Source organism: Anoplolepis gracilipes, chromosome 2 (assembly GCF_047496725.1).
Source record: "Anoplolepis gracilipes chromosome 2, ASM4749672v1, whole genome shotgun sequence".
Classification (NCBI taxonomy): Eukaryota; Metazoa; Arthropoda; class Insecta; order Hymenoptera; family Formicidae; genus Anoplolepis; species Anoplolepis gracilipes.
The window spans coordinates 4435571-4457249 of record NC_132971.1 but is presented as its reverse complement, the minus strand read 5'-3'; the positions used below and the strand labels follow the sequence as shown (position 1 = coordinate 4457249).

The window sequence follows — 21679 nt, the reverse complement described above, 5'->3', positions numbered from 1 at the left end:
ATTTTTATATCGCTAAGAAAATAATCCTGACAAATAATTATTTAAAAATAATAAAGACAAAACGTGACCGTTTCAGCAAAGAACATATTCTCTTTATAAAATTTTGCTGTACATAATTTATAATGCAGATTATTTAAAGCATATGGGTAAAGATTTTTTTAACAAACTTTGTCAACAAATTAATTCAATTTCTGTAAAAAAACTGTAACACAAGTGATAGGAATGATTTTCTCTGGTGTCGGTAGTGTCAATCATAAAATTTTGTTATAGCACATAAGCCATTGAACCATAACATACCAAATCAAAACTACTATCAAAATTATTATGCTCAACAGCAAGTACAATTGTACCTCCTAAAAGACAATTTAGAGAGCTTAGATTTTAATTTTCTTACACACTTAATTTCATTACTGTATCGACTTATTGTAATAATCTCTCTTTGTTATCTTTTGAGCTCTCAAAATTTTGCGCTTTACTTTTTCCAAGAATATTCATTCCATCAGACTATTTGATGTTATTCAAAGAGTAATAGAGAGATTTTAAATTCATTTTTATGCAATCTTTGTAACGTACATGCTATATTACGCGCGTGCAACGTAAATTTATTAATAAATGTATGTATCCGAAAATAATTGAATAATATTGCGTTAGAAAATTATTATTGTTCAGCATATCACATGACTTATGACCCTGTGGCCTTAAGTAATGCTAAATTTTGGACGCGTTACACGATAAATCATACTACGATTATCGTCGCCAATCTGCCCCGTGGTATCGTTATTTCATCATTAATTTATTGCTTAATTCATTGTACGTATGTACAACATACATACACAAATATGTGCGCGCGCATCTCACGACACTTTGAAAGAATGTCCTTTGAGAACTACAACGGTTCTTAAATTATACTTCATGACAATTTGCGATGAAAACAAGAAAAAAAATTGTAATAATTTATTTAAAAAAACCAATAATGTATTACTGTTTTTTTTTTTTTTACAAAATCTTATATGAAAGGAAAGACTCTGTAAAGAAGTTTAAGAAATGTTGCGTTACGCACGCGTCATATTTGTTATAGTTAAATAATAAAAAAATTGCACAACATTGATGAATATAATTGGGAATTTAAAAAAATATATTTATACTTTTTAGAATTTACAACAAATATATTGCATGTATTATCTAAGAAAGCCACATAGAGGTTTTGTTCGGCCGAGCTTTTCTTCTTCCTCTAATTCTTTCCCAAGAGCTTCGTTCAATTTAAGACCGATCCCTTTTCCTACCTGTGAAATCGAAATCGACAATTTAAATTCAAAAACAAATTTCACATTATAGTCCCTTATATTGTTTATTCTTTTTGCATTCCTACTATTTATTGTTAGCATGTATAGGATGTGAGAAAGGCTTATTAATAAATCTATTTTATATATATATATAGTATATGTATACAATATAGATCTATTATAGAATAATCACTTTTTGATTATATGTGTGTTATTATATAATTATGCAAATCTGAAAAGTCAGTAAAAGAGTGCAAGAGTAGTGGTAAATAATAATAATAAAGAATAAGTAATGCAGGGGCTTGATTGTATTCGTCTTTAACTATATAAAAATTAAAAAAAAAATTTTTTGAAGATTGTTATTACCTCTAACATCTTAATTAAAGTGTTGGGCAACAGACTACCATATCCTAATTTGACCACAGACGTCACTTTGCCATTCGGCATCACGGACATAACAAGACTAACTGCACTGCACGATTCCTCTTCTAATGTTGGATCTATCACAAAGTTGTCACCGATCTGTTGAAAGAAGAAAATATCGGTTTTTTTCAGTCAAAACATTAATATTTGTATTAATTAGATATTAAATTTTTGTAATGTTAAATGTGATTATAAAATATATATAATTTAAAATATATACAATTTAAAATTATAAAAATAAAAGAAAAAATATTAATAGTGCTATCTTTTTACAAGAAATATCTTTTACACATTTAAAGTTATCTAAACTTTTAGATAAATACATGCTAAAGAACAGAGAAAAAAATAGCTTAATAGTATATTAATATATTTAATGCAACAGAAATATTTGTAAGGATTAACATATACCTTGCATACTGTTACTATTGATGGGTACGTCGTAATATCAAGTTTGATACAATCATAAGGATCGTCCGAGACTTGAATATCTGGTTCACCGCCATCAAGTGTTGCTGCAATTACCTTTGGAATTTCAGTATTGTACAATGCTGCTTTCACAGCGGCACCGACAGCGTCAAACAGATTTCCACCACATTGAAGGATCTGAGAGGATAAAAGATGACAGAGAGATTTTGACACAGCATTTTATAGTCTGATAATACTTACCAAAATGTCGACGTACATTTTCCAACATTTCTTATGAGGTATTATACATAACTGTCTTAAATCAAACACATCTGGTGTCTGATAAGCCATGGAAAGAACATTGCTTATCTCAGTCGCTAAATCGTCTCCACCTTTGCCTTCAAATGCTGGTGTAGCATTAGCAGAACTATGGAGAAGATAAAAATATGAGATTCGATATTAAAACTGAAAATCTAAATTTAATGCGCACCAGTCTACAAAAAAGTCCAATTTGCCTTCGTCCGGTTTCTCGGCATGTGGTGTGTCGATTTCCAGTTTCACACCAACTAATACATCTGTAATATTGCCAATGCGAAGTCTCGCTGATCCATGTGCATGCGGCATCAGTCTAGTTTCAATTTCAATGGAACGATACTGGTACTTAGATCGACCATCATTTCTCAAATCAAGCTGAAATTAATATATTCAATTATTATATTACGCATTAGAGAAGTAAATATATAAATGCAATTAGGAAGTAAAGAAATATAAATAGACATGTAAAAATAACAAAAGAGGATATAAACTCGTAATTTGTAAAAAACTGTTTTAAAGAAATTAATAATAATTAATAGGAAAAACTAGTTTAAAATGAGGGCATAATTGATTTTTGAAAAGTAAACATTTGCTCAATCGAAATGTAGTAGATTGCATTGAAAACATCATTGTCAAGTCATCACTTACATCGACTCCATGAAGAATAAATGTCTTCTCCCCCAAACCCAAAGGAGTCTCAGCCATTCTGAAGAGACTAATTTCTTTGATGCCGACTTTACTTTAATTCAAACTGAAATATATTATAGACATAAAATATTTTGCCGCCATATTTGCCTCAGAATCATATGGAATCATAGACTGTAGAGTCCCTATAATAAGAGACTGGACACCGTTACCGTATATCTGAGATTTGATTGGCTCCGCCATATATGGGTTGAGCTTCCATTGGGTAACGTCAGTTTTCAGTGACAGTAGTGACAGTGTGGCAAACAAGCAAAGATTTATGCGTGTGGACTTCCGGTTTCAACCCAAACATGGCGCTTCGGAGGCTTTAGGACGAGATTGAACGCATTTAATGGATTCAACCGTTTGCTAGCAATCGAATGTGATTGGCTACTTTTAGAACCAACAAATCAACGTCGAGTATTATCGGAAAATCTAGTAACGTTCATCTATTAAGTTCGCTGACGTCATTAATTTAGGGAGATTTATAAATATATAATTATAAATATACTTTCAAAGGATCTTAATTTTCAAGAGGAATATATTTTGACTTTCAGTAACCTTCAGTAATAAATTCTCTAAAATTCTGATTTATATTTTCCAATTTCAAAGCTTGCGTTCTAATTTTTACCTTAGTATTTGTGACTGATCGAACATAGAAAAAAAATTTTGTTTCTTTTGCAGTATAGATAAATCAACACTACTCTAAAGAGTAAATTTTTGAATGCAACTCAGAAAAACATAATTCTAAATAAAAACTGATATTTTAAATGTGAATTAAATTTGATTTCTTAAAATATAAATCAACAAATTGAACCAATTTAATTTTATAAAATAGATGACATTGTACCTATTATTACTGTTTATTAATAATATATACTATACTTTACTAATAATATCGTGTTTTCTAACAATATTTATTAATGTTAATTAAATAACTATATATGAAAGATAACATATGTATTTCTAAGATTTATATCGGAGATTTGTCGAAACCATTCACATAAAATTGATTACCCTTCGTTCGATATAAAACGTCCAGATTTTTGGTATCAGGAAACATCTGAGGTCTGGATTCAGTAATTTTCCATCCACTTTGTCTTGTCCATTGCTGGAAATCAAATAATATATATTAAATAATTTTTAAAAATATGAACAATGAGTAAAAGAATAAGAAAAATAAGAACAATATATCTGAAAAAAACTTTTGTTACAGTACCATTTTATTATACTTCAGATGATAATAGATGCAATAGATTGCAACAATACTCATCACACTTTTGGATATAATGTTTCGCGTTACATATGCACCTGTATGGCCCTGTAAAAGAATACAAGAGTTATTAATTTTTATATATATTGTAAATGTAATTAAATAAATCTTCCTTGTCATGCTCGTGTTGTTACCAAAACTGGCTCCAGCATATTTTGAACTTTATTCATAGGTGCACTGTAAAATCTCCTGATCGGATTGTACATCTCCTTGTAATAACCCTCTGGTACTACAGGCTCCTCTGGAGCAAGCTTTTGTGCGTCTAACCATTTCTTTCTCCAGGCACGCTCTTCATCTGTCATTCCCAGCATCCGGTCTCTTTCACGGCCCATACGACGAACTATGCTCATTGGCCTCTCTCCTCCTCCCTTCAAGGCTGAAGTATCTGGAAGATCTGGTACTCTAAAAATAAGTTGCAAGATAATAATTGCATAAAGCTATTGCAAGTTCTAAACACTACTTGAATACTACATGACAGAGAAACATTGCTTTTTTATAACTTGGATATATGTTATCAAAGTGACTGAAAGGATTTGCATGGAACATTGGATCTCATTGTTTTAAGTAACGCAAGAATTTATGTAGGTAATACCAAATCTCTAGCTACTTTCCATTGCAATAAGCTTTTCATAATAATAAAAGTTTAAGAATTTTTAATGTCATGTCAAAATTATACTATGCACAAAAAAACAGGTATACGTCAAAGTTTCATTCTTATTGACATGCTGTTATTTTATTCTAAGAATACATAGAATTTGATATAGAATATGTAAAGAATGAAGAAAAGTATTACCGCGACATGATTTTTTTTTGACGATTAAACGATTCTCAAAATATTATAAACACCAATTCTTCAAATTTCTCTGGAAGTGAGGTTACGTGCTCCTATTACATCACACATGTCACACACACATGTACGAGAAATTATGAGTTAGTGGCGCCATCTTGTGTGTGTTCGAAAATCTTACTCGGGATAAATAGTATACCAACCGTGACAAAAAAAGCAATCACCGAGAATTTTTAAATACTCTTTTGTGAAGTTTTAGCTTTTCAAATAAATGCCAAAATTTAATATGAAAACAAAAAGTACTTTGATAATTAATTTAAACTAGTTTAAAAAACAATATAAAAATCTAGAATATTTTAAAATTATGTATTTTTACATTACAATATTTTTACAAAGTTAATGGCAAATCTATATAGTTTATAATTTTTATACAAAAATATTTAAAATCAAGTAATATACTAGAAATATACTGTTTTTGTATATTGTTAATAAAAAGAGACTGAATAATAATTATAAATAACAATTATATATAAATATAATAACAGATACAATGATAAAAAAAAAAGATATTCCGAAAGTGAAGTGACAACGATAAATCGGCGCAATATTCTGATCATATAGGTATATATCATTTATTTATTTAATCGATTTCTCGCAGTATATTTTTTTTTTCATTCATATACTTCATCTTTCGTAAATCATCAATTACAAGTATTAAGTATTATCATCTATTATCTAAGGGTATAGGTAGGTAAGTTACAGGCTCTTCACAGTATTGACTCTATATACTATCCAGATGACTAAACTTTGTATCTACAAATATATTATCTCGTATCTCATATATGTATGTACAGGGTGTCTTGTGCAACACTTCCTCCTAACGACAGTTACGTGCGGTCAAGAACTGCGTTTTGCGAAGTAAACTTTAAATAGGCTTAAAAATAGACTAAGCACACGAAGTATAAACTTCAGGACAAAAACGTACAATTATATCGATTCTCATCATTATAGAACAATTACATATATATATATATTTTTGATATATATAATTCTATATAGTTACATATCTTTTTAAAATTGCATGTATTTTTATCGGCAAAATTACGTTCTATTTATTTCTTAAACACATTTCATCAGTGATTTGATCTATTGCGGTATCTATTGTCAAGAGAAAGCAGACACCATGTATACATATAGTATACTTAGTGTGGACTAAGAATGGCGAGATCTATAACAGGGATGCGTCGACGAATTTCAGATAAAATTTTCCTTGCCAAAGATTTTAATTGATTTTAAATACACAGTTGTTTAAGATTGAAATTAAGTACAATTTCTTTCTCTTTTTCGACGAGTTAAAGAAAAGTTAAAAATCAAATAACAAACTCTTACTTGTTTAACGTAAATATAAGAAACTGTAAGACACTCGAAAAAAAAAAGTAATGAAAAAAATGTTATTGAAGAAAAATTTTTCTCAAATTCACACGTCCCTCTTGTCGACATCCACTTTCGCCACTTCAAGTCCGCTCTGTATGTATATATTTATAACATCTTTATTTCTCTAGATCAATATTTCTTTTTTTTCTCTTCCCATGTAAGGGAATTAATAAATATATATTTTTTTATTATTCAAGTCCCAAGGGCAGAAGAAATCATCGCAGTTTCTGGAGTGAGAAGTAAATCATGTATTCCTCCTATTTTGATGAGAGGATTAATCTGTTATACGATATAGGTTAAAAGTAGATTTATACTTGATTTGACACATATGATTGAGGTTTCGAGCAAGTTTGTCTGCTGCTTAGCTCGCATCTCACAGCCTAGAGGTGATTTAAATCCAGAGCGCGGTTCCATTTTATAAACGGAATGTACCGCGCAAACGTCGCACAAATACCTCGACAAATGCTAAGCCCGCTGGTATTACAATATGTTATTCGAAACAGCTGAGTATTGATAATAATCGCCCGAAATTTATGTTCAAAAAAAAGAAATACAAAAAGACAATGTTTTGAAAAATATTTTCTTTCAATTATTTTTTGAGAATATCGAAAATAATTATTTTTGAAAATTAGAGAATAAAATTCTAATAACTTTCTAAGAATATTTTTTTCAATATTCCGTAAAGAGATGAGAATATTTTACAATGAATAAAATTCATTCAATGGATATTCTCTCGACTTTGCTCATCATAGAAAATATATATATAAGTTGCAAAAGCAGAACAATATTTTTGAGTAAACTTTCAAACATTCTCTCTTCATCAATAGGTAGACCAAAGTGGTTGCATTGTGGTTTGCTTTTCACTTTCACACATCGTCTGCAATAACTATCTTAGTTTCTATTTTGCAATATATTGAGGACTTTTTTATAGCCAAAGTATTGTGCGCATTTTTATTTATTCGCAACGGGTCGCATACACTGATCTTCACTGTGTTTTTTTCGCCACAGCCGGCTTATATTCAGTCTTTTGCAATCTATTTTCTATAATGCAATTACGAAGAAGAATATTCTCGGGAATGGAGAAAAAACTACCTAGAGAACGCAAAGTATTGTTCTGTTTCCGCAGAGCGAACATAAATCGCGGACGCATCTCTGCTGTTGTCTATAACACATATGAGCCGAGTAGAATGAGAGTGATGTAAATCGTGCTTGTTATCAGACTGCTAATTTAAGCTATATTAGCTTAAATCGGAGCTGCCGGACTCTAAGTTTTCGCAAATTTATCAATCATCACTTTCATTCTCACCAGCTACAAATAATGTACATCTGTATACATATATATATATATATATATATATATATATATATATATATATAATATATACTCTATATATATCACACATACGTTTGTGTGCATGTGGTCATTGTGCATTTAAAGTAAATACGACATAGTAAAATATAAAGCGGCAGCAGAATACACTGCAATACTGTTCGACCTATGAAAAGGATGATGCTCCTCGTTTTTTCTTCTTTTTTTATTATTCGTCTTCTTTAAATTCCTTATGAATAAACGCGCGGTCACATTTCTCTTTTCTCTTTTTTCCTTTATCTATATGTGTATGTACAACGTATGTGTATTGGCGATTTATCCGGCAACAATCGATTCGTATTTGCAATAAACTTTCTCATAATGTTAACATGTCTCGTATAAACTATGCAGTGCCAATGCCTATCGAGTAAGATAAGTACACATAAAATATATGTCGGTAAGTAACGTAATAAAATTATAAAGTCTATATCGCAAACATGGATGAGAGAGAGATAGAGATAGAAAGAGAGAGAAAGATGTGGAGAGAGAAAGAGAGTAATAACTTTTTATGTGTATATTATGTAACTATACACATTATATATAGTCTCTCTATGTACCCAGCTCTGTTGAAGATATTTATCTGTCACGATACACTCAGTAAAGAGATATATTGCTTATATATCTGTCTTAAACTGGGGTGTTAAAATGCGAGCGCATTTTGCTACTTGATTATTTTATGAATTAACTTGTGAAACGCTCTTTATTGATGTCTCTTTCTTTCTTTCTTCTCGTTTTAAGATATCTGACGCGATTCATGCGTCCGACAAAAGTGAATCAACTTAGCATGGGATATATATATATATATGTATATATAAATCTCTTCTCCTTCCATTAATGTAAATATTCTTTTTTATCTAGACTAACGGAGTGGCGTTATCGGTTCGCACACTTGCCCGTTTTTAATTCGATACACTTTCATAGATATATAATTAACGTTTTCACGCTTTTTTCTTTCCTTATTTCTTCTTCCTTTTCTTCTCTAACTACTGGTATTGCAGGACAGTGTGTGCACTTTACAATGAACAATGTGAATGTACATATATGTATATGAGGATGCTCTGAAACTATCGCACTTTTATTTCTTTCCGATAGTAGGTATTAATTTTCCATTTAAATTAAGATTTAATGATTTCTCATTATATGTTCACACGTATATAATATTTTTATAATAAAAAAATATGCAATAAAATTCAAATTATTTATAAATAAAATGTGTTATTAGTTTAATCTACAAAAATTAAACTTTTCTAAATTGTTTCCTTGCTATTTGAAGTCAGGTTGATTTTCTAAATTTAGAATTTTGTATAATATTTCGAAATCTTTATAACCGAAAAAAAGGCGATAGTTTCGGTACGTCCTGGGCCTAACGTTTTTAATTCAATTGGTAATTATCGTCACTTCCATCATTTCATCAGTTGCAAGAATTTACAGAAATTTGAAAAGACACGGTATGTAATCCCGTGTAATCCTTAGCACAATATAATTTACTCACGGACACTGATTAAGCAATATATCGATAAATATTACACTAAACGCTAGTCCTATACTTATCTCTTTCTCAACCCTTTCTAAACCTTCGTCATGATTTTCATTCATCAAAGAAAACGATGCTAAATAGAATTTACCTTCGCTTCAATAGAGTCAAAAGATTAAAAATTAAGTTTGTTAGTTTTACAATCAATTCAAATAACAGTAATTTCTCGATCTAATAGTGTGCTAAATTTAATGTCGCATCGAGCTAAAAACTAGAATTTATTTTGACTATTTTAGAGACGCGAGAGATGATTTCAATATAAAGAGATTAGTTCTCTAGCTGCCTTTCTTTTCATTAGCATTGTGTCGGCAACTCATCGGCATTTAGTGAAGAATTTAATAAAAACATGTCGTGATTTCTCGACGACACCAAAAGGACTGAGAAAGACATGTATATTTTGCGCTCGTTGATTAACTAGATATATCGGATAATTTCTATCTAAATGAAGCGCAGCCGGAAACGGGGCTACGCGCGGAACGTGACATGCATACGACGACACTTAATGCGATTAGAATTACTTTATACGCTAACGCTATACATACATATACATACGTGTATATATATATATATATATGTATATGTATATATATAATGTATATATATATATATATATATAATGTATATATATATATATACATATATATATTATATATAATATATATATATATAATCCTTCAATGAAATTCGGTAAGAACCGATGCGCATTATGGCATTAAGTCTTTCGAGTTGCGCTCTTCGCGTTATAATTCAACTTCACTTGGTGTTATCGATTAGCAAGTGGTAGTGGCATCTTGGACCGGTAGGCCTTAAAGACGATACAAATGCTCGGATGTGTGTACGTGTATTTGCATATATATGTGTATGATGTGTGCAAAAATTTTCGCGCAAGACTGGAAAAGAGAGCGGGGGCCGCAATCCCCAGAGGAAATGCAATAATACTCGCGACATCCTCGCGTCGTCTTCCACTATTATCAAATACACATACATAATCATAATAAAAGTCAGCGCTATTCTAGGCTACTCTAAATTCACCTCTATTAAGCAATAAAATTATATGTGTACCTATTACTCTTATTCTTTTTCTATTAACGACAATGCGTGTAGAAAAATGAGCCTTTCGCGTCTTTGGTTAAACGCGAAGCATTTAGAAAGTAGTCTGGCAGTGGTTTCGTAGATGCTTCGATCTTAGCCTCGGACCAAATTTTGATTCTCAAATTTTTCTCTCCCTTTTTTTCTACCACTTTCATCTTCGTTCTTTTATTCGTTTTAGACATGATTTTTAGCTGTCAGTTATAAAGGAATTGAATCAAAGTGACGTTTACTCAGAACTCGTGTCGTTGAGCTACAGTTTTTGTTCCGACGAATTCTAAAAGGTACCAACCACGGTCATCCGGCGAGCTCGACTGAGCTAGACAGGTTGTCTATTTAATTTGAATCTGAATAGTCCTCGTCGCGACCCTGACATGTACATATCTAACACATAAACATACGCATTCAGAAATCCATTTAAAAGAAACCTATCCTTTGGTATCGTCGCTTTTTTGGTTTCTTCATCGGACGATCGGTCGTCCCGCTTCCCGCGATAAGTCGGCTCCAATAAAGCTTCGTTTTCCACGTCCGACATAGAAAGACAACCGCCATCGTCCTCGTCATAATATCATCATCTCTTTTCCTTTAATGACTTTCAGAGCGCGCGACGCAAGTGACTGCGCAGACAATGGCACAAGAACGGCGTGTTCTTGAAGATGATGTCGTTTAGGTCACTGAGAAATAAACTAGAGCTCTGCTTTCGCAAATTGATTCTCTTCACTTTAGTTCACGAATAGATGGTGATCACTTCTCGTCCGCTACCTCGCACCATCAGCACTCTCTCTAAGCCTTCGGTAAGCACCTCGAGGAATTCCATATCTGATTTCCAGCAGTCAAGAAAATTTAATTAATATTTAAACTATTTTTTATTGTTGTCCAAAAATTTATTCCTAATGTTTATAAAATCTATTCAGAGTTGAAAAGATATTCTAATATTTATTAATTATATAACTAATTTAAATTGTAATAAAAACTGTTACTACGATATTATTTTTCTAGATAATACGATATTTTTTCAAGATAATTCAGAAGAAAGGATACAATTAGATTCACGTTCCATCTTGGTGTCCCGTGGCGGTCCAGGAAGATTCAAAATAACCAGCTGAGCTTCGCTACTCATCTTTCGGATTACCTCATTTAACTTCAACGAGGTGTGCATACGCCTTACATCACTCTCGTCGCTGTTACAGAATCGTTCGTTAAGGAACAAGTATCAATTAAAATTAAAAAAAAAAATTATAGAGCATATAAAATTCGTGCAACTCACGGTGTAATCGTGGGTTTCTTAACTTCCGGACTCTGAGTCTTGTTCTCCTGCGCATTACACTCTTTCTCCTCCTTCTCTGCATTCTCTTTATTCTCCGTCTTGGGCGAGCCACCAATAACTTTTGTCTCTTCGTCATTGTTTTCTTTAGTCTCTTCTTTCTCATTCGCTTCCTCGGTGACGTCCGGTTCTTTATTGTTTAACTCGGTTTCTTGCATCAATTTCTCCTTCGTGTCGTCGGTCACGTTTTGATTACCCGGCTCCTGGAATCTCACCTTCGTCGGTACTTTGGCGTCGACGTTGTGATGATGATCCACGATTGCCTGCACCTGTATCACGGCAACGCAAGTAAGCAACGCGTACAACAAGTACTGTATCCCGAATAGCGGAAGACAGTCAGTCGAAAGGCGAGACTAGTCTAGCATCAAAGCACTATTGCCGCCAAATCAATGCTATCTATGTAAGCAATCGTGCCAATTAAGCCGAAATTGAGGGAAAATTCCTGAGATCATGATGGACAGAAAGAAGTAAACCGTTGCCAGGCGCTAATAAGAGAAAGTCTCAAGAATGTTATCAGATTAATTTTTAATTTTTTTAATTTTTTATTTAAAAATTAGAGATTATTTAAATTTGCAATATTGATTTTCATTAAGCCTTTTTTAATTTATTTGTTTTCGTAAATTTGTTACACTTGTAAATTCATTATATTATAAACATTAATTAATTAATTTTATGTTCAGAAATCAGAATTTTTTTCGTGAGCTTTTAAATTATAATTTTTTTAGTTTCATAAATTAGGTGTGACTCTGTAGCAATCTCAAAAGTATTTAATTTGCTATTTGCAAGATATCAATTCAATAGCGACCTCGCGACAATTTCTTCCTTCTTATGGCATTATCATACGATATGATCGTCGAGATGGAATAAGACTGTTATGTTGATATCGTGGAAAATAAGGAATGGGAATACAAAATATGAAATCGTCGGTGCAATGGAGCAATCATGAGGGGAAAGAGAGGCATACATGGAATTCCGAGGGTTATCTGACAAACCAGAGGTAATTTTTCCTCGGCGGGTACCTCGTTGAAGTCCACCAATGACTGCACCTTTATCCGTGACGAGCACGCAACAAACAGACACACACCGATCAGTATCACCGTCTCTCACCATGTGTTGTTATTTTAGTATTATAATATGTATATATATCTATACATATAATACCAAGCAGTTTTCCCCCTTTGTCTCACATGCAACACTCACCACTCCTAGTGACTGTTTCTTGTTCAATTGTAGCTCGCGAAGCATCTGATTCCTTTGTTCCATGATCAGGGTACGTTCGTACGTGTACGCAGAGATGTCGGTATTCGTCTGCAAACAAGCCAAAATGTGACCTTTTAATTTATAAATAATCGAGCTATCGACGATTTTTCTTCGTTAAAAATTTTTGTTGTCTATATTGAAACTTTCTGAAGAATATAATTTTTCCCTGTATCTAAATTATATATATTATAGAATAAAAAATTACCATTTCGACGATTTCAACTTCTGCTTCAATTCTCAGGTCATACAGGAATTTCTTTAAATCTTTCTTCATCTGTATAGAGTTATCTTCCATTTGTGCGACTGTGAAGATCCTCATCTTGCAGTTTTTCCAGGTGCGATGCTGCTTCAACAAGAACGGTAATAGCATTAGTAGACCGCCATCATGCACGATCCACCAAACGTCAATATTGCCGATTATCTTCTCGCTGGAGTCTGGGAAAAAGTTTATGCCTTTAGGTACTAGCAATGCCATCTTAGCAGCTGCAACGCTTCTCACGGTTTGTAGAAACACTCGCCAGGTTCTCTCTTCCTCTGATTGCCGCCAACCGTACGGCCAACCCAATATCACTGTGTTGGGCTTTAATCCGCCTAACCCGGTAGTTTGTATCAATGAGCTTAGGCCATCGACGGCACTTTTTGCTACAAGAACCTCAACAAAACCCTTCACTTTCTCTTCCGTCGCAGTTTTCTTCAAGCTCTGTTTGGCTGCTAACGCTTCGCCTGAGTTCTGTGTGTAGTCGCCGGCAATGCAGCTGACACTGATGGTGAGACCCTTGCCAGCCTTGAGCTGACTGGCAAAGGCAAAGAGTTTGCGATATTTGGGCACCAGATCATCAGTAAGTTTGGCAAGGATTAAGATCTGCGGACGCCAATTCTTCGTGTGCGGCGGGCCTTCCTCGAGTCTAAGCAGCGAATATCTGGCGGCAGACAGCGCCAAACCGCGAATACCGTCGCCCCATTCCTTTTCAGCGCCGCGATATTCGATGTACTTGTAAATACAGCCGGCCATACCCATCGCTAGCAGCGCATAGTACCAACTGGTCATAAACATGATAGCAATACAGAGTGCCAAACCAAGGAATGACAAGCTCCAGTGATAATATTTAAAACGCGGTCGCCAGTTAGGGGTACGCAGCAGGGTCTGCAGCGCACAAGCGAGGTTTACAAAGCCGTAGCACATAAGGAAGAACATGGACAGCAACGGTGCCAAGTAGTCCACGTTACCAAGCAGGATACCACATTGGCAGATCAACACGGTGAGTATTAAAGCACGAGTAGGCTCGCCCCGACTAGAACTGGTGGCGAACGGCGACAGAAAAGGAATGATACCATCCTTAGCAATCGCCTGCAGTAATCGTGGCGCTCCCGTCAATGATTGAAGGCCGGCGCCCAAAGTGGACAAGAAAGAACCGATCAGAATCACCCACTGATTCGGCCATGCCATGTTTGCCACTACTAACTTGCCGCCGATACTCTGACCAAATTTGTCGCGTAAAAGCAAGTTGTCAACGGTACCGGCGAAGAGTAGAACACTAGACAGATACACGGTAGAAGTAGTCAGAATTGCGCAGATTGTACCAATCGGGATGGACTTTTGAGCATCAGCTAAATCTCCGGATCGATTGGAGCCCGCCATGATGCCTATAGATAAGTATTATTAATTAATTATGATTTATATATATACTATAATAAAAAAAGAAAAGTAATAATTAATATATAATATATTATATATATTATATATCATATTTTTAAAAATATACAAATATATATATATACTAATATTGATATAATATTATGTAACGAAATCCATTCGCTTACCTGTCACGGAAGGGAAGAATATACCGATGAGAATGGTGAAGGTCGTGGTTAAATCGACTTGAATCTGATTGTAACTCGAGCTTGACAAGACATCCATGTCCTTCGGATCAGATCCGTAAGAGATTAATTGGCCTTCTTCTTGGTAACTGTCCCATATGTTCTCTGTATATCAAAAAGTAAAGCATTCCACAAATAATTTATCTATCTTATATAATAATCGCAAAAGTTATAATCTTACCTAAGAATATTCCGCTGGCCAAGCCACGAATACCGTTGACAATAGTAATATTGTTCTCGAGGTAATACGGATCACATTTACTACGGGTGCTGTTACCGCAATAAACGTTATGTAAAACGCCACTAATGTTTTTATTGCAATCGGTTAGAACGTTGATGTCCTTTACCAGCCTCTTGCCGAGCACGCACAATCTGAAATACAAGGGCCGGAATTTTAAAGCACTCAATTTCTCTTTTTAATTCACTTGTTTCTTACGATAGAGGTAATTATTTATCGTCTATACGATATTATAATCGCGACTACAGTATCCCATTATTGACGACTACATTATGTGAAAATTAATATCGTAATTAAATTAGTACTTCAGAGATTCGTTGCCGTTAAAGTTCACGAAGAGCCCCACATAAACAGCAATGATGGATAAAATAACGCAGGCCAGTGCTACTGTAGCGAACTTGTTAACGAACTTTACGCCAACAAAGACAATCGTTCCCATTATCATCAGCAGGATAGTGCCATATACCCGAAAGTTGTTGTACATAATGTTGGCATCTTTTGTAAAGTCGCCGAATATGCTGAGTGATGGTGCCATATAAGTCTACAAGAAAGCACCAAAAAAAGATGAGCAACATAGCAAAGTATATCCTGTTTTAAAGCATAAAATTATTATGCAAAAATCTGCCATAATATAATTAATATTTTATAAATATCTTTACATACATTAGATATATTGAGAGGTAGAGATCATGTCTCATTTACATTTTTTATACATTCACTTTACATAAGTGGTTGATACGTAGTAATTTAATTAATCTCAACAGTTATAAACTGTGCGATCCTTTTATTTCTTTACTTTATATTTAAATACAAATCAGTACACACGAGTGGATTGATTAAAAGACTAATTGAGATAATATCATTAATTGGCTGAGGACTTACGAGAACGATTTCGACGGCACCGATGATGTACATCGCGGCAGCCAAAGTAGTACCGGTGTAAAACAGCATACCTACCGCGCCGCCGAATTCCGGGCCTAAGCTTCTCGATATCATGAAATAGGAACCACCAGCCGGTACCACGCCATTGGTGGCGATGGCACTCATACTGATCGCCGTCAGCATTGTCTACACGCACGAGAAATGATTGTTTATTACGATTCATTTGCAAATTCTTGAAGCTTAATTCGTGTGAAGCTGTTCATTGCTCATAACTAAGTGCTTAATTAATAAATATTCTTAAGAAAAAAATCTATTTAAAATTAATAATTTCAGGAAAATTAGCTTTTTAGAAATTTGGCATTTTTATATGAATTTTTATATTTTTATAGATTTACATATTAAAATCTTTCTGACTTTCTTACGCGACTTTTTGGGGTTAAAATTTCGAATTCCCATATAGTTATATTCTATATACTCACTACGCAACAGCAGCAAAGCACGATGAAGAAACCTTGAATGGCACCAGCCGTGCCAACTACCCATGTCAATCGGATAAAAAGGATCACGCCAAAGATGTTTTGGATACACGGCAGATAGACGCCTATAAGAGTACCCATTTGCGCACCTCCCACAGCCGGTGCCGGTTTGCTGTCAGGGTCAGTCGCGGCGGGGATGGTGTTGCTATAGTTGGCCAGGCTATTGAGCAACGTCGAGATTCGCGGCCGATCCTCCATCTCCTCCTACGATTCAATTTAATTTTTATTCATCTGTCGATTATACGTATAATATTGCGTATAAATTTACGTATAAATTTTGAAGATAAAATATTTTTACTTCACGCTCTTTTTTTTTGTAACATTTTTAATTTTAATTAAAAAAGATTTTTTTAAAAAATATTTAATAATTATAAAGAAAAGACAATATAATTTTTGAATTTGAATGTTTTTTTTAGAAGAAGAAGCATCTTGAATATCTTACTCAAAAAAGAGATACAGATTTTCCATTTATGAATCGCGATTGTCTGATCACATGTAGACTTTCGCTACTTCGCTATTTTTATTCACCTACGTATCTATTTTTTCCTTTCCGTCTCGTCGTATTATTAAATAAAATCCGAAACAATTTTCAAATTCCAGAGACTAGCAAACCGTCCGACGAGTCATCAATTCTTATCACTCAGCTTATTCCTATGATAAGAATCGCGACCCTTGCTTGTAATCCTATATAAGGTTCCTTATTATGCCGAAAAGGACGCAATCTCATTTGCAATTTTATTGATAAACTTGCGGAAAAGTGTCGCGTAACTTCGTCCATCGGGACGCTTTTATGGAAATTGTTAGTCCTTTATCATGTAAGTTCTCGCAACCTCGTTACGAGAATATTACGTTGTTGTCGATCTAATTTCGTGATGACTACTTTTCACGTCAAGGCATTTCGTTTTCACATTATATACAGAGAGTACGGCTTATGTATATCAAATGTGTTATTATTGGCTATAGAGGATGTAGGAGGAAGAGCAGAGAAGACCCGATGATCCACGGTGATTTCCTTCAGGAAATTACAACGCGTCTTTCATGTGCTAATCTCTAATTTATTTGTCGCGTGATGTGTCTTTCTAATTTCTTCTTTCATATTCGCTATTACAGTGATAGACATTTATATTGATTTTCACGAAAAGCCGAAATTCTGATCTAGATATAATAGATCTTCGCTATCTTTTTTTTGTTTATCCTATATTAAGAATTCAAAGAAACTTTATAAATTCGTGGAATAAACAAAATGATAAATATTCAAGAACGAGAATCTAAATTATTCTTAAGATAAAAAAATCATTTTATCTCTTTCTCTCTCTCTCTCTCTCTTTTACAAGATTAATATTATTATAATTATTGATTACATTTTTTTTGTCGAAAATTATTTTTAAATAAAAATTTAAACGCATGATAAAAAATATCATTATTTGTTCGTCTCTTAAGTTTAATTTCGATTGTGGTCGATTCGATAGAGTCAAACGAGAAATACGAGAATATCGAGAAAGTTAAAGTCACCAGAGTAAATTAGCGGATTCAACGGGATACAATACTCGCTTCGTGAGATTCAATGCTCGATAATGCTCGCAATTTTGAACGGAACCGAGCACAGATAAGAGAAAACTGGGCCGACAAAAGCTCAGGTTCTCTTAGAAAAATAGCGGAATTCTCTGTTAAAATACCGAGGGGTAGAAACGAGAACAAGAAAACGAGGAGATGAGAGACTAAAATATGCGGCTTAATTGTCGTTCTGAAGGAATGGTAATTTAGAGAAGAATTTTTAGCCTACGCGCTCGGTCACGAAATTCTTTCTTGTTTTCTTCTTAAAACTTTATTTACTTGTACTAGATATTGTCGAAGGAAACATTTGCCGTTTCTAAAAATTCAATTAAAGTTTCTATATAAAAATATAATTTTATATGATAGAGATATAATTTTGTGATAGATAAAAAGAAGAGAGAGGCTGATCTTCTTTACGACGTGTATAATCTCTGAATCTAATTCCGCATATATAGCTCGCCATTTTCATAATATATTGCGCTAGTTAATTATTACATAATAAATGTTATACACAATCGAAGTAGATAAACTCTTGAAATGGCGATTAAGAAAATTAACGTTTAATGGAAATGATAATATATACGTTAAAAGTTAATAAATTAGATGTAATTTTTATTTTAAAGTAAAATGAGAGTTTTCTCGTTTTCTATGTCTTAATTTCCAAATTAAAATGCATGCACATTTAAAAATAATTAAAAAAAATAGTATTAATAAATTCAAAGACAAATAATATTAAAAATAAACTCGTCAAGAGTGATTAAATTTGTTCAGACTTTTGTTGTACTCACACTATAGAGATACAGATTCGTCTCATATCCCGATTTCTTTTCGGAATTAGTGCTGCCGATAGGATCGCCATCTCCGCCATTGCCGCCTCCATCGCCTGAAAGCAAGAAAAAAGTAATTAATTATTTGCTGTTTTGTCTGCATGTGAAATGCTCGTAAGACTCCAGAAGAAATTATACCAGTTACGAAGAAATCTTAAAATTTTCATTAAAATGGCATATCAAGAATATTTTCAAGAAAATTAGCATTTCTTATGAAAGGCTTTTAAAGAGAGTGAAGTTCCAATTACCTATTGTTAATTAGTCTATTTTCTTCATTCTATTTCACACAATCTTGTTCATTGTTTTGTGATTAATTTAGATGCAAACGTGTTGGTAAATATATTTCGTACTTATATTTATACATATATATAACATACACACGCTTAATAAATATAAAAACGTAATAAACGTTTCATTTTGTGTAATAAATGCGTAGTAAAAATATGTGTACATTATTGCGTGGAAATCTACGACAAGTAATTAAAAAGTTGTTCATGAAATATTTAAAGCGCCTAGAATACTTATTGTTAGAGAAGACTATAACATTTATAACTCTGTTGGATGACTTATATATGTATGACCCCACGATTACTAAGATCATTAGAAATTAATTCCTAGAGTCGTTATATATACAGTATACAGGTTGATGGAATGATGCATAAATAGACTCGATGAGAATATTAATTTTCTTATGTTCCAAAAAATATAAATGTGTTAAACCTTTAAATATAATCTATATACGCAATAATATTATTTATAATTATCTCTAAGAGAGTATCAATAACAACACAAATCAATAATATAAAAAACACATAAATATAATGTATAAAACACATAAATAAAAAAATTGGTCACAAATAAAAAAAATTATTGCACATGCTAGCGTCAGAATTTGCGCGTATTCGTGATTTGCGATGCGTGAATCATCATTTGTGAAAAGTTCGTGAATAGTGTGAAGAGAGAATTCGTCAAATTCGCATCCGTGATACGTCATTCGCGTTAAGTCGTCAGCGCAGTGGTTTTTCGAAATCAAAAAACACGAATCAGTCTATTCCAGTATTGATTCGTATAAAGCGCTACGTTATGTGTGAAAATTTGTGTAAAATTTCATTGTTTATGTCTTCATAGCTCATGTTGAAAAGTAAGAAGGTAAAATAAAGATATGATTTATCGAAATTAAACACAAGCACCTGCTCAAATTCTTACTAAAATATCACTACACTGATGAATCATAAATCGCTAATAATGTGAAAGATCTGCAATAGCGAACGACGAATTTTTGTGAATAACTACAACTATGAATAGCGAATACGTGTACGTGTTTTATGGCGCTAGCAAAATGATTCACATTTACGTTTTTTATTTTTTATATTCAGAATCAGTGTTTAAAAAAAGATCGTATTTTGCATATTTTTTGTATGATTTGGTTACTATTTGGTTATTATTTAGCTGCATTGTTTTCCATTCGCTTTTTTTCTCTTTATTTTATACGCGAAAAAAACATAGGTTGGCGAAAATTTAACGATATTATGCCCTTAAAGGTCTAACTTTTCCAATATAGTATCCCGCGATACAAATGGCACTAGTCCAACTGGCACGTACGATCGTTAATCGACCTGACAGAATTTTTATCAACGCCAATTCAGAACTGGTCTCGCGAGGAGAGCTCTAGTCTCTCGGTCCATTTGTCTCTCTCAGCAAATCTCGACTCTTTTTAGTATTCTATGAAGACGTTCATTTTCTAATAGAAAGATATTTTTTATTTAATTCGCGTGCGCAGACCAAATAGCGCTACTCGAATGTAGAATTTGTTGTAAGAAAGAGAAGAGTTCCGTGATTATTTGTTTTTCTCTGTCGAAGAAAATGCTTCTTTTCTTTAAATATAATTACATATTAACGTTGAATCATAAAAATGAAAAAAATTATTATGAAATACATTTAAATAAATTCATCACATAAATTTGAGCAAGAAAAATACGTTTTTTCCAGAACTTTAAGATACAATTATCAAAATATTTAATGTCGAATATATACGTATATTAAAAGATAAATATGTATAAAAATTATATATTATGTGTAACTTATAAGATATAAAATGTATTATATAAAAGAAAAAGAAGCATAAAGAATATTTTTCTTTTTCAATAATATTATAAATATTATTGCTCTTTAAATTTACGAATTTTGACAAAATTTAACATATGATACTTAAAGGAGCAATTTTTGTATTCGTTAATGCAGGAAGAATGATGGTAAAGAAAAAGAATGGACGAAGGAAGAATAAAAGAATGGCGAAGCGGATTACGTAGTCTTATGTCATCGACGAAGAGACGGGCGTATTTGACAGTCCTGAGAGAAGGTCTTCTTACCCTTGTCTACTTGAGAAGCTTCAGCATAACATATCAGAGCCGCGAATTTCCCTCGTAATCTATTTCCGTAATAACTCTGCCAGTAAAATGCGTTACGCGATAGACATTACGCGATCAACGTAAACAAGACAATAGCTCTTAGTTGACATATTTATAGTCGGCAGTTTTCCCGATATACGGATCGTTCCGCGAATTAAACGGTACTTTTTGCAGAA

At 33.0% G+C, this 21679-nt stretch overlaps 3 protein-coding genes across 7 annotated transcripts in view; all 3 read right to left on the bottom strand.

The window, feature by feature from the left end:
* Positions 1-1114: 1114 nt before the first annotated feature.
* On the bottom strand, positions 1115-3243 carry Rrp42 (exosome complex component Rrp42). The gene is made up of 6 exons (XM_072911233.1): positions 3075-3243; positions 2602-2801; positions 2373-2538; positions 2115-2309; positions 1650-1805; positions 1115-1283 (listed from the first exon to the last, which is right to left on the bottom strand). Exons 1-6 carry the CDS (start codon positions 3129-3131, stop codon positions 1179-1181), a joined length of 879 nt encoding a protein of 292 aa, XP_072767334.1. The 5' UTR covers positions 3132-3243; the 3' UTR covers positions 1115-1178.
* A 765-nt stretch (positions 3244-4008) lies between these two features.
* On the bottom strand, positions 4009-5309 carry Nd-b17 (NADH dehydrogenase (ubiquinone) B17 subunit). Its single transcript, XM_072887032.1, has 4 exons — positions 5177-5309; positions 4518-4785; positions 4330-4431; positions 4009-4221 (listed from the first exon to the last, which is right to left on the bottom strand). Exons 1-4 carry the CDS (start codon positions 5182-5184, stop codon positions 4084-4086), a joined length of 516 nt encoding a protein of 171 aa, XP_072743133.1. The 5' UTR covers positions 5185-5309; the 3' UTR covers positions 4009-4083.
* A 2258-nt stretch (positions 5310-7567) lies between these two features.
* Positions 7568-21679, bottom strand: part of Kcc (solute carrier family 12 member kcc) — a 74368-nt gene continuing 60256 nt past the window's right edge. For 4 of the 5 annotated variants that reach the window (XM_072887028.1, XM_072887029.1, XM_072887030.1 and 1 more), the window contains 12 exons: positions 19057-19151; positions 16658-16918; positions 16179-16364; positions 15602-15837; positions 15240-15430; positions 15002-15163; positions 13386-14824; positions 13121-13228; positions 12913-12966; positions 11864-12189; positions 11638-11777; positions 7568-11415 (listed from right to left, as the gene is read on the bottom strand). In XM_072887028.1, coding sequence (XP_072743129.1) covers positions 11324-11415; positions 11638-11777; positions 11864-12189; positions 12913-12966; positions 13121-13228; positions 13386-14824; positions 15002-15163; positions 15240-15430; positions 15602-15837; positions 16179-16364; positions 16658-16918; positions 19057-19151 — 3290 coding nt within the window. In that variant the 3' untranslated portion in view covers positions 7568-11323. The remainder of the gene's footprint in view (positions 11416-11637; positions 11778-11863; positions 12190-12912; positions 12967-13120; positions 13229-13385; positions 14825-15001; positions 15164-15239; positions 15431-15601; positions 15838-16178; positions 16365-16657; positions 16919-19056; positions 19152-21679) is intronic. The other variant, XM_072887031.1, reaches the window with a different exon arrangement.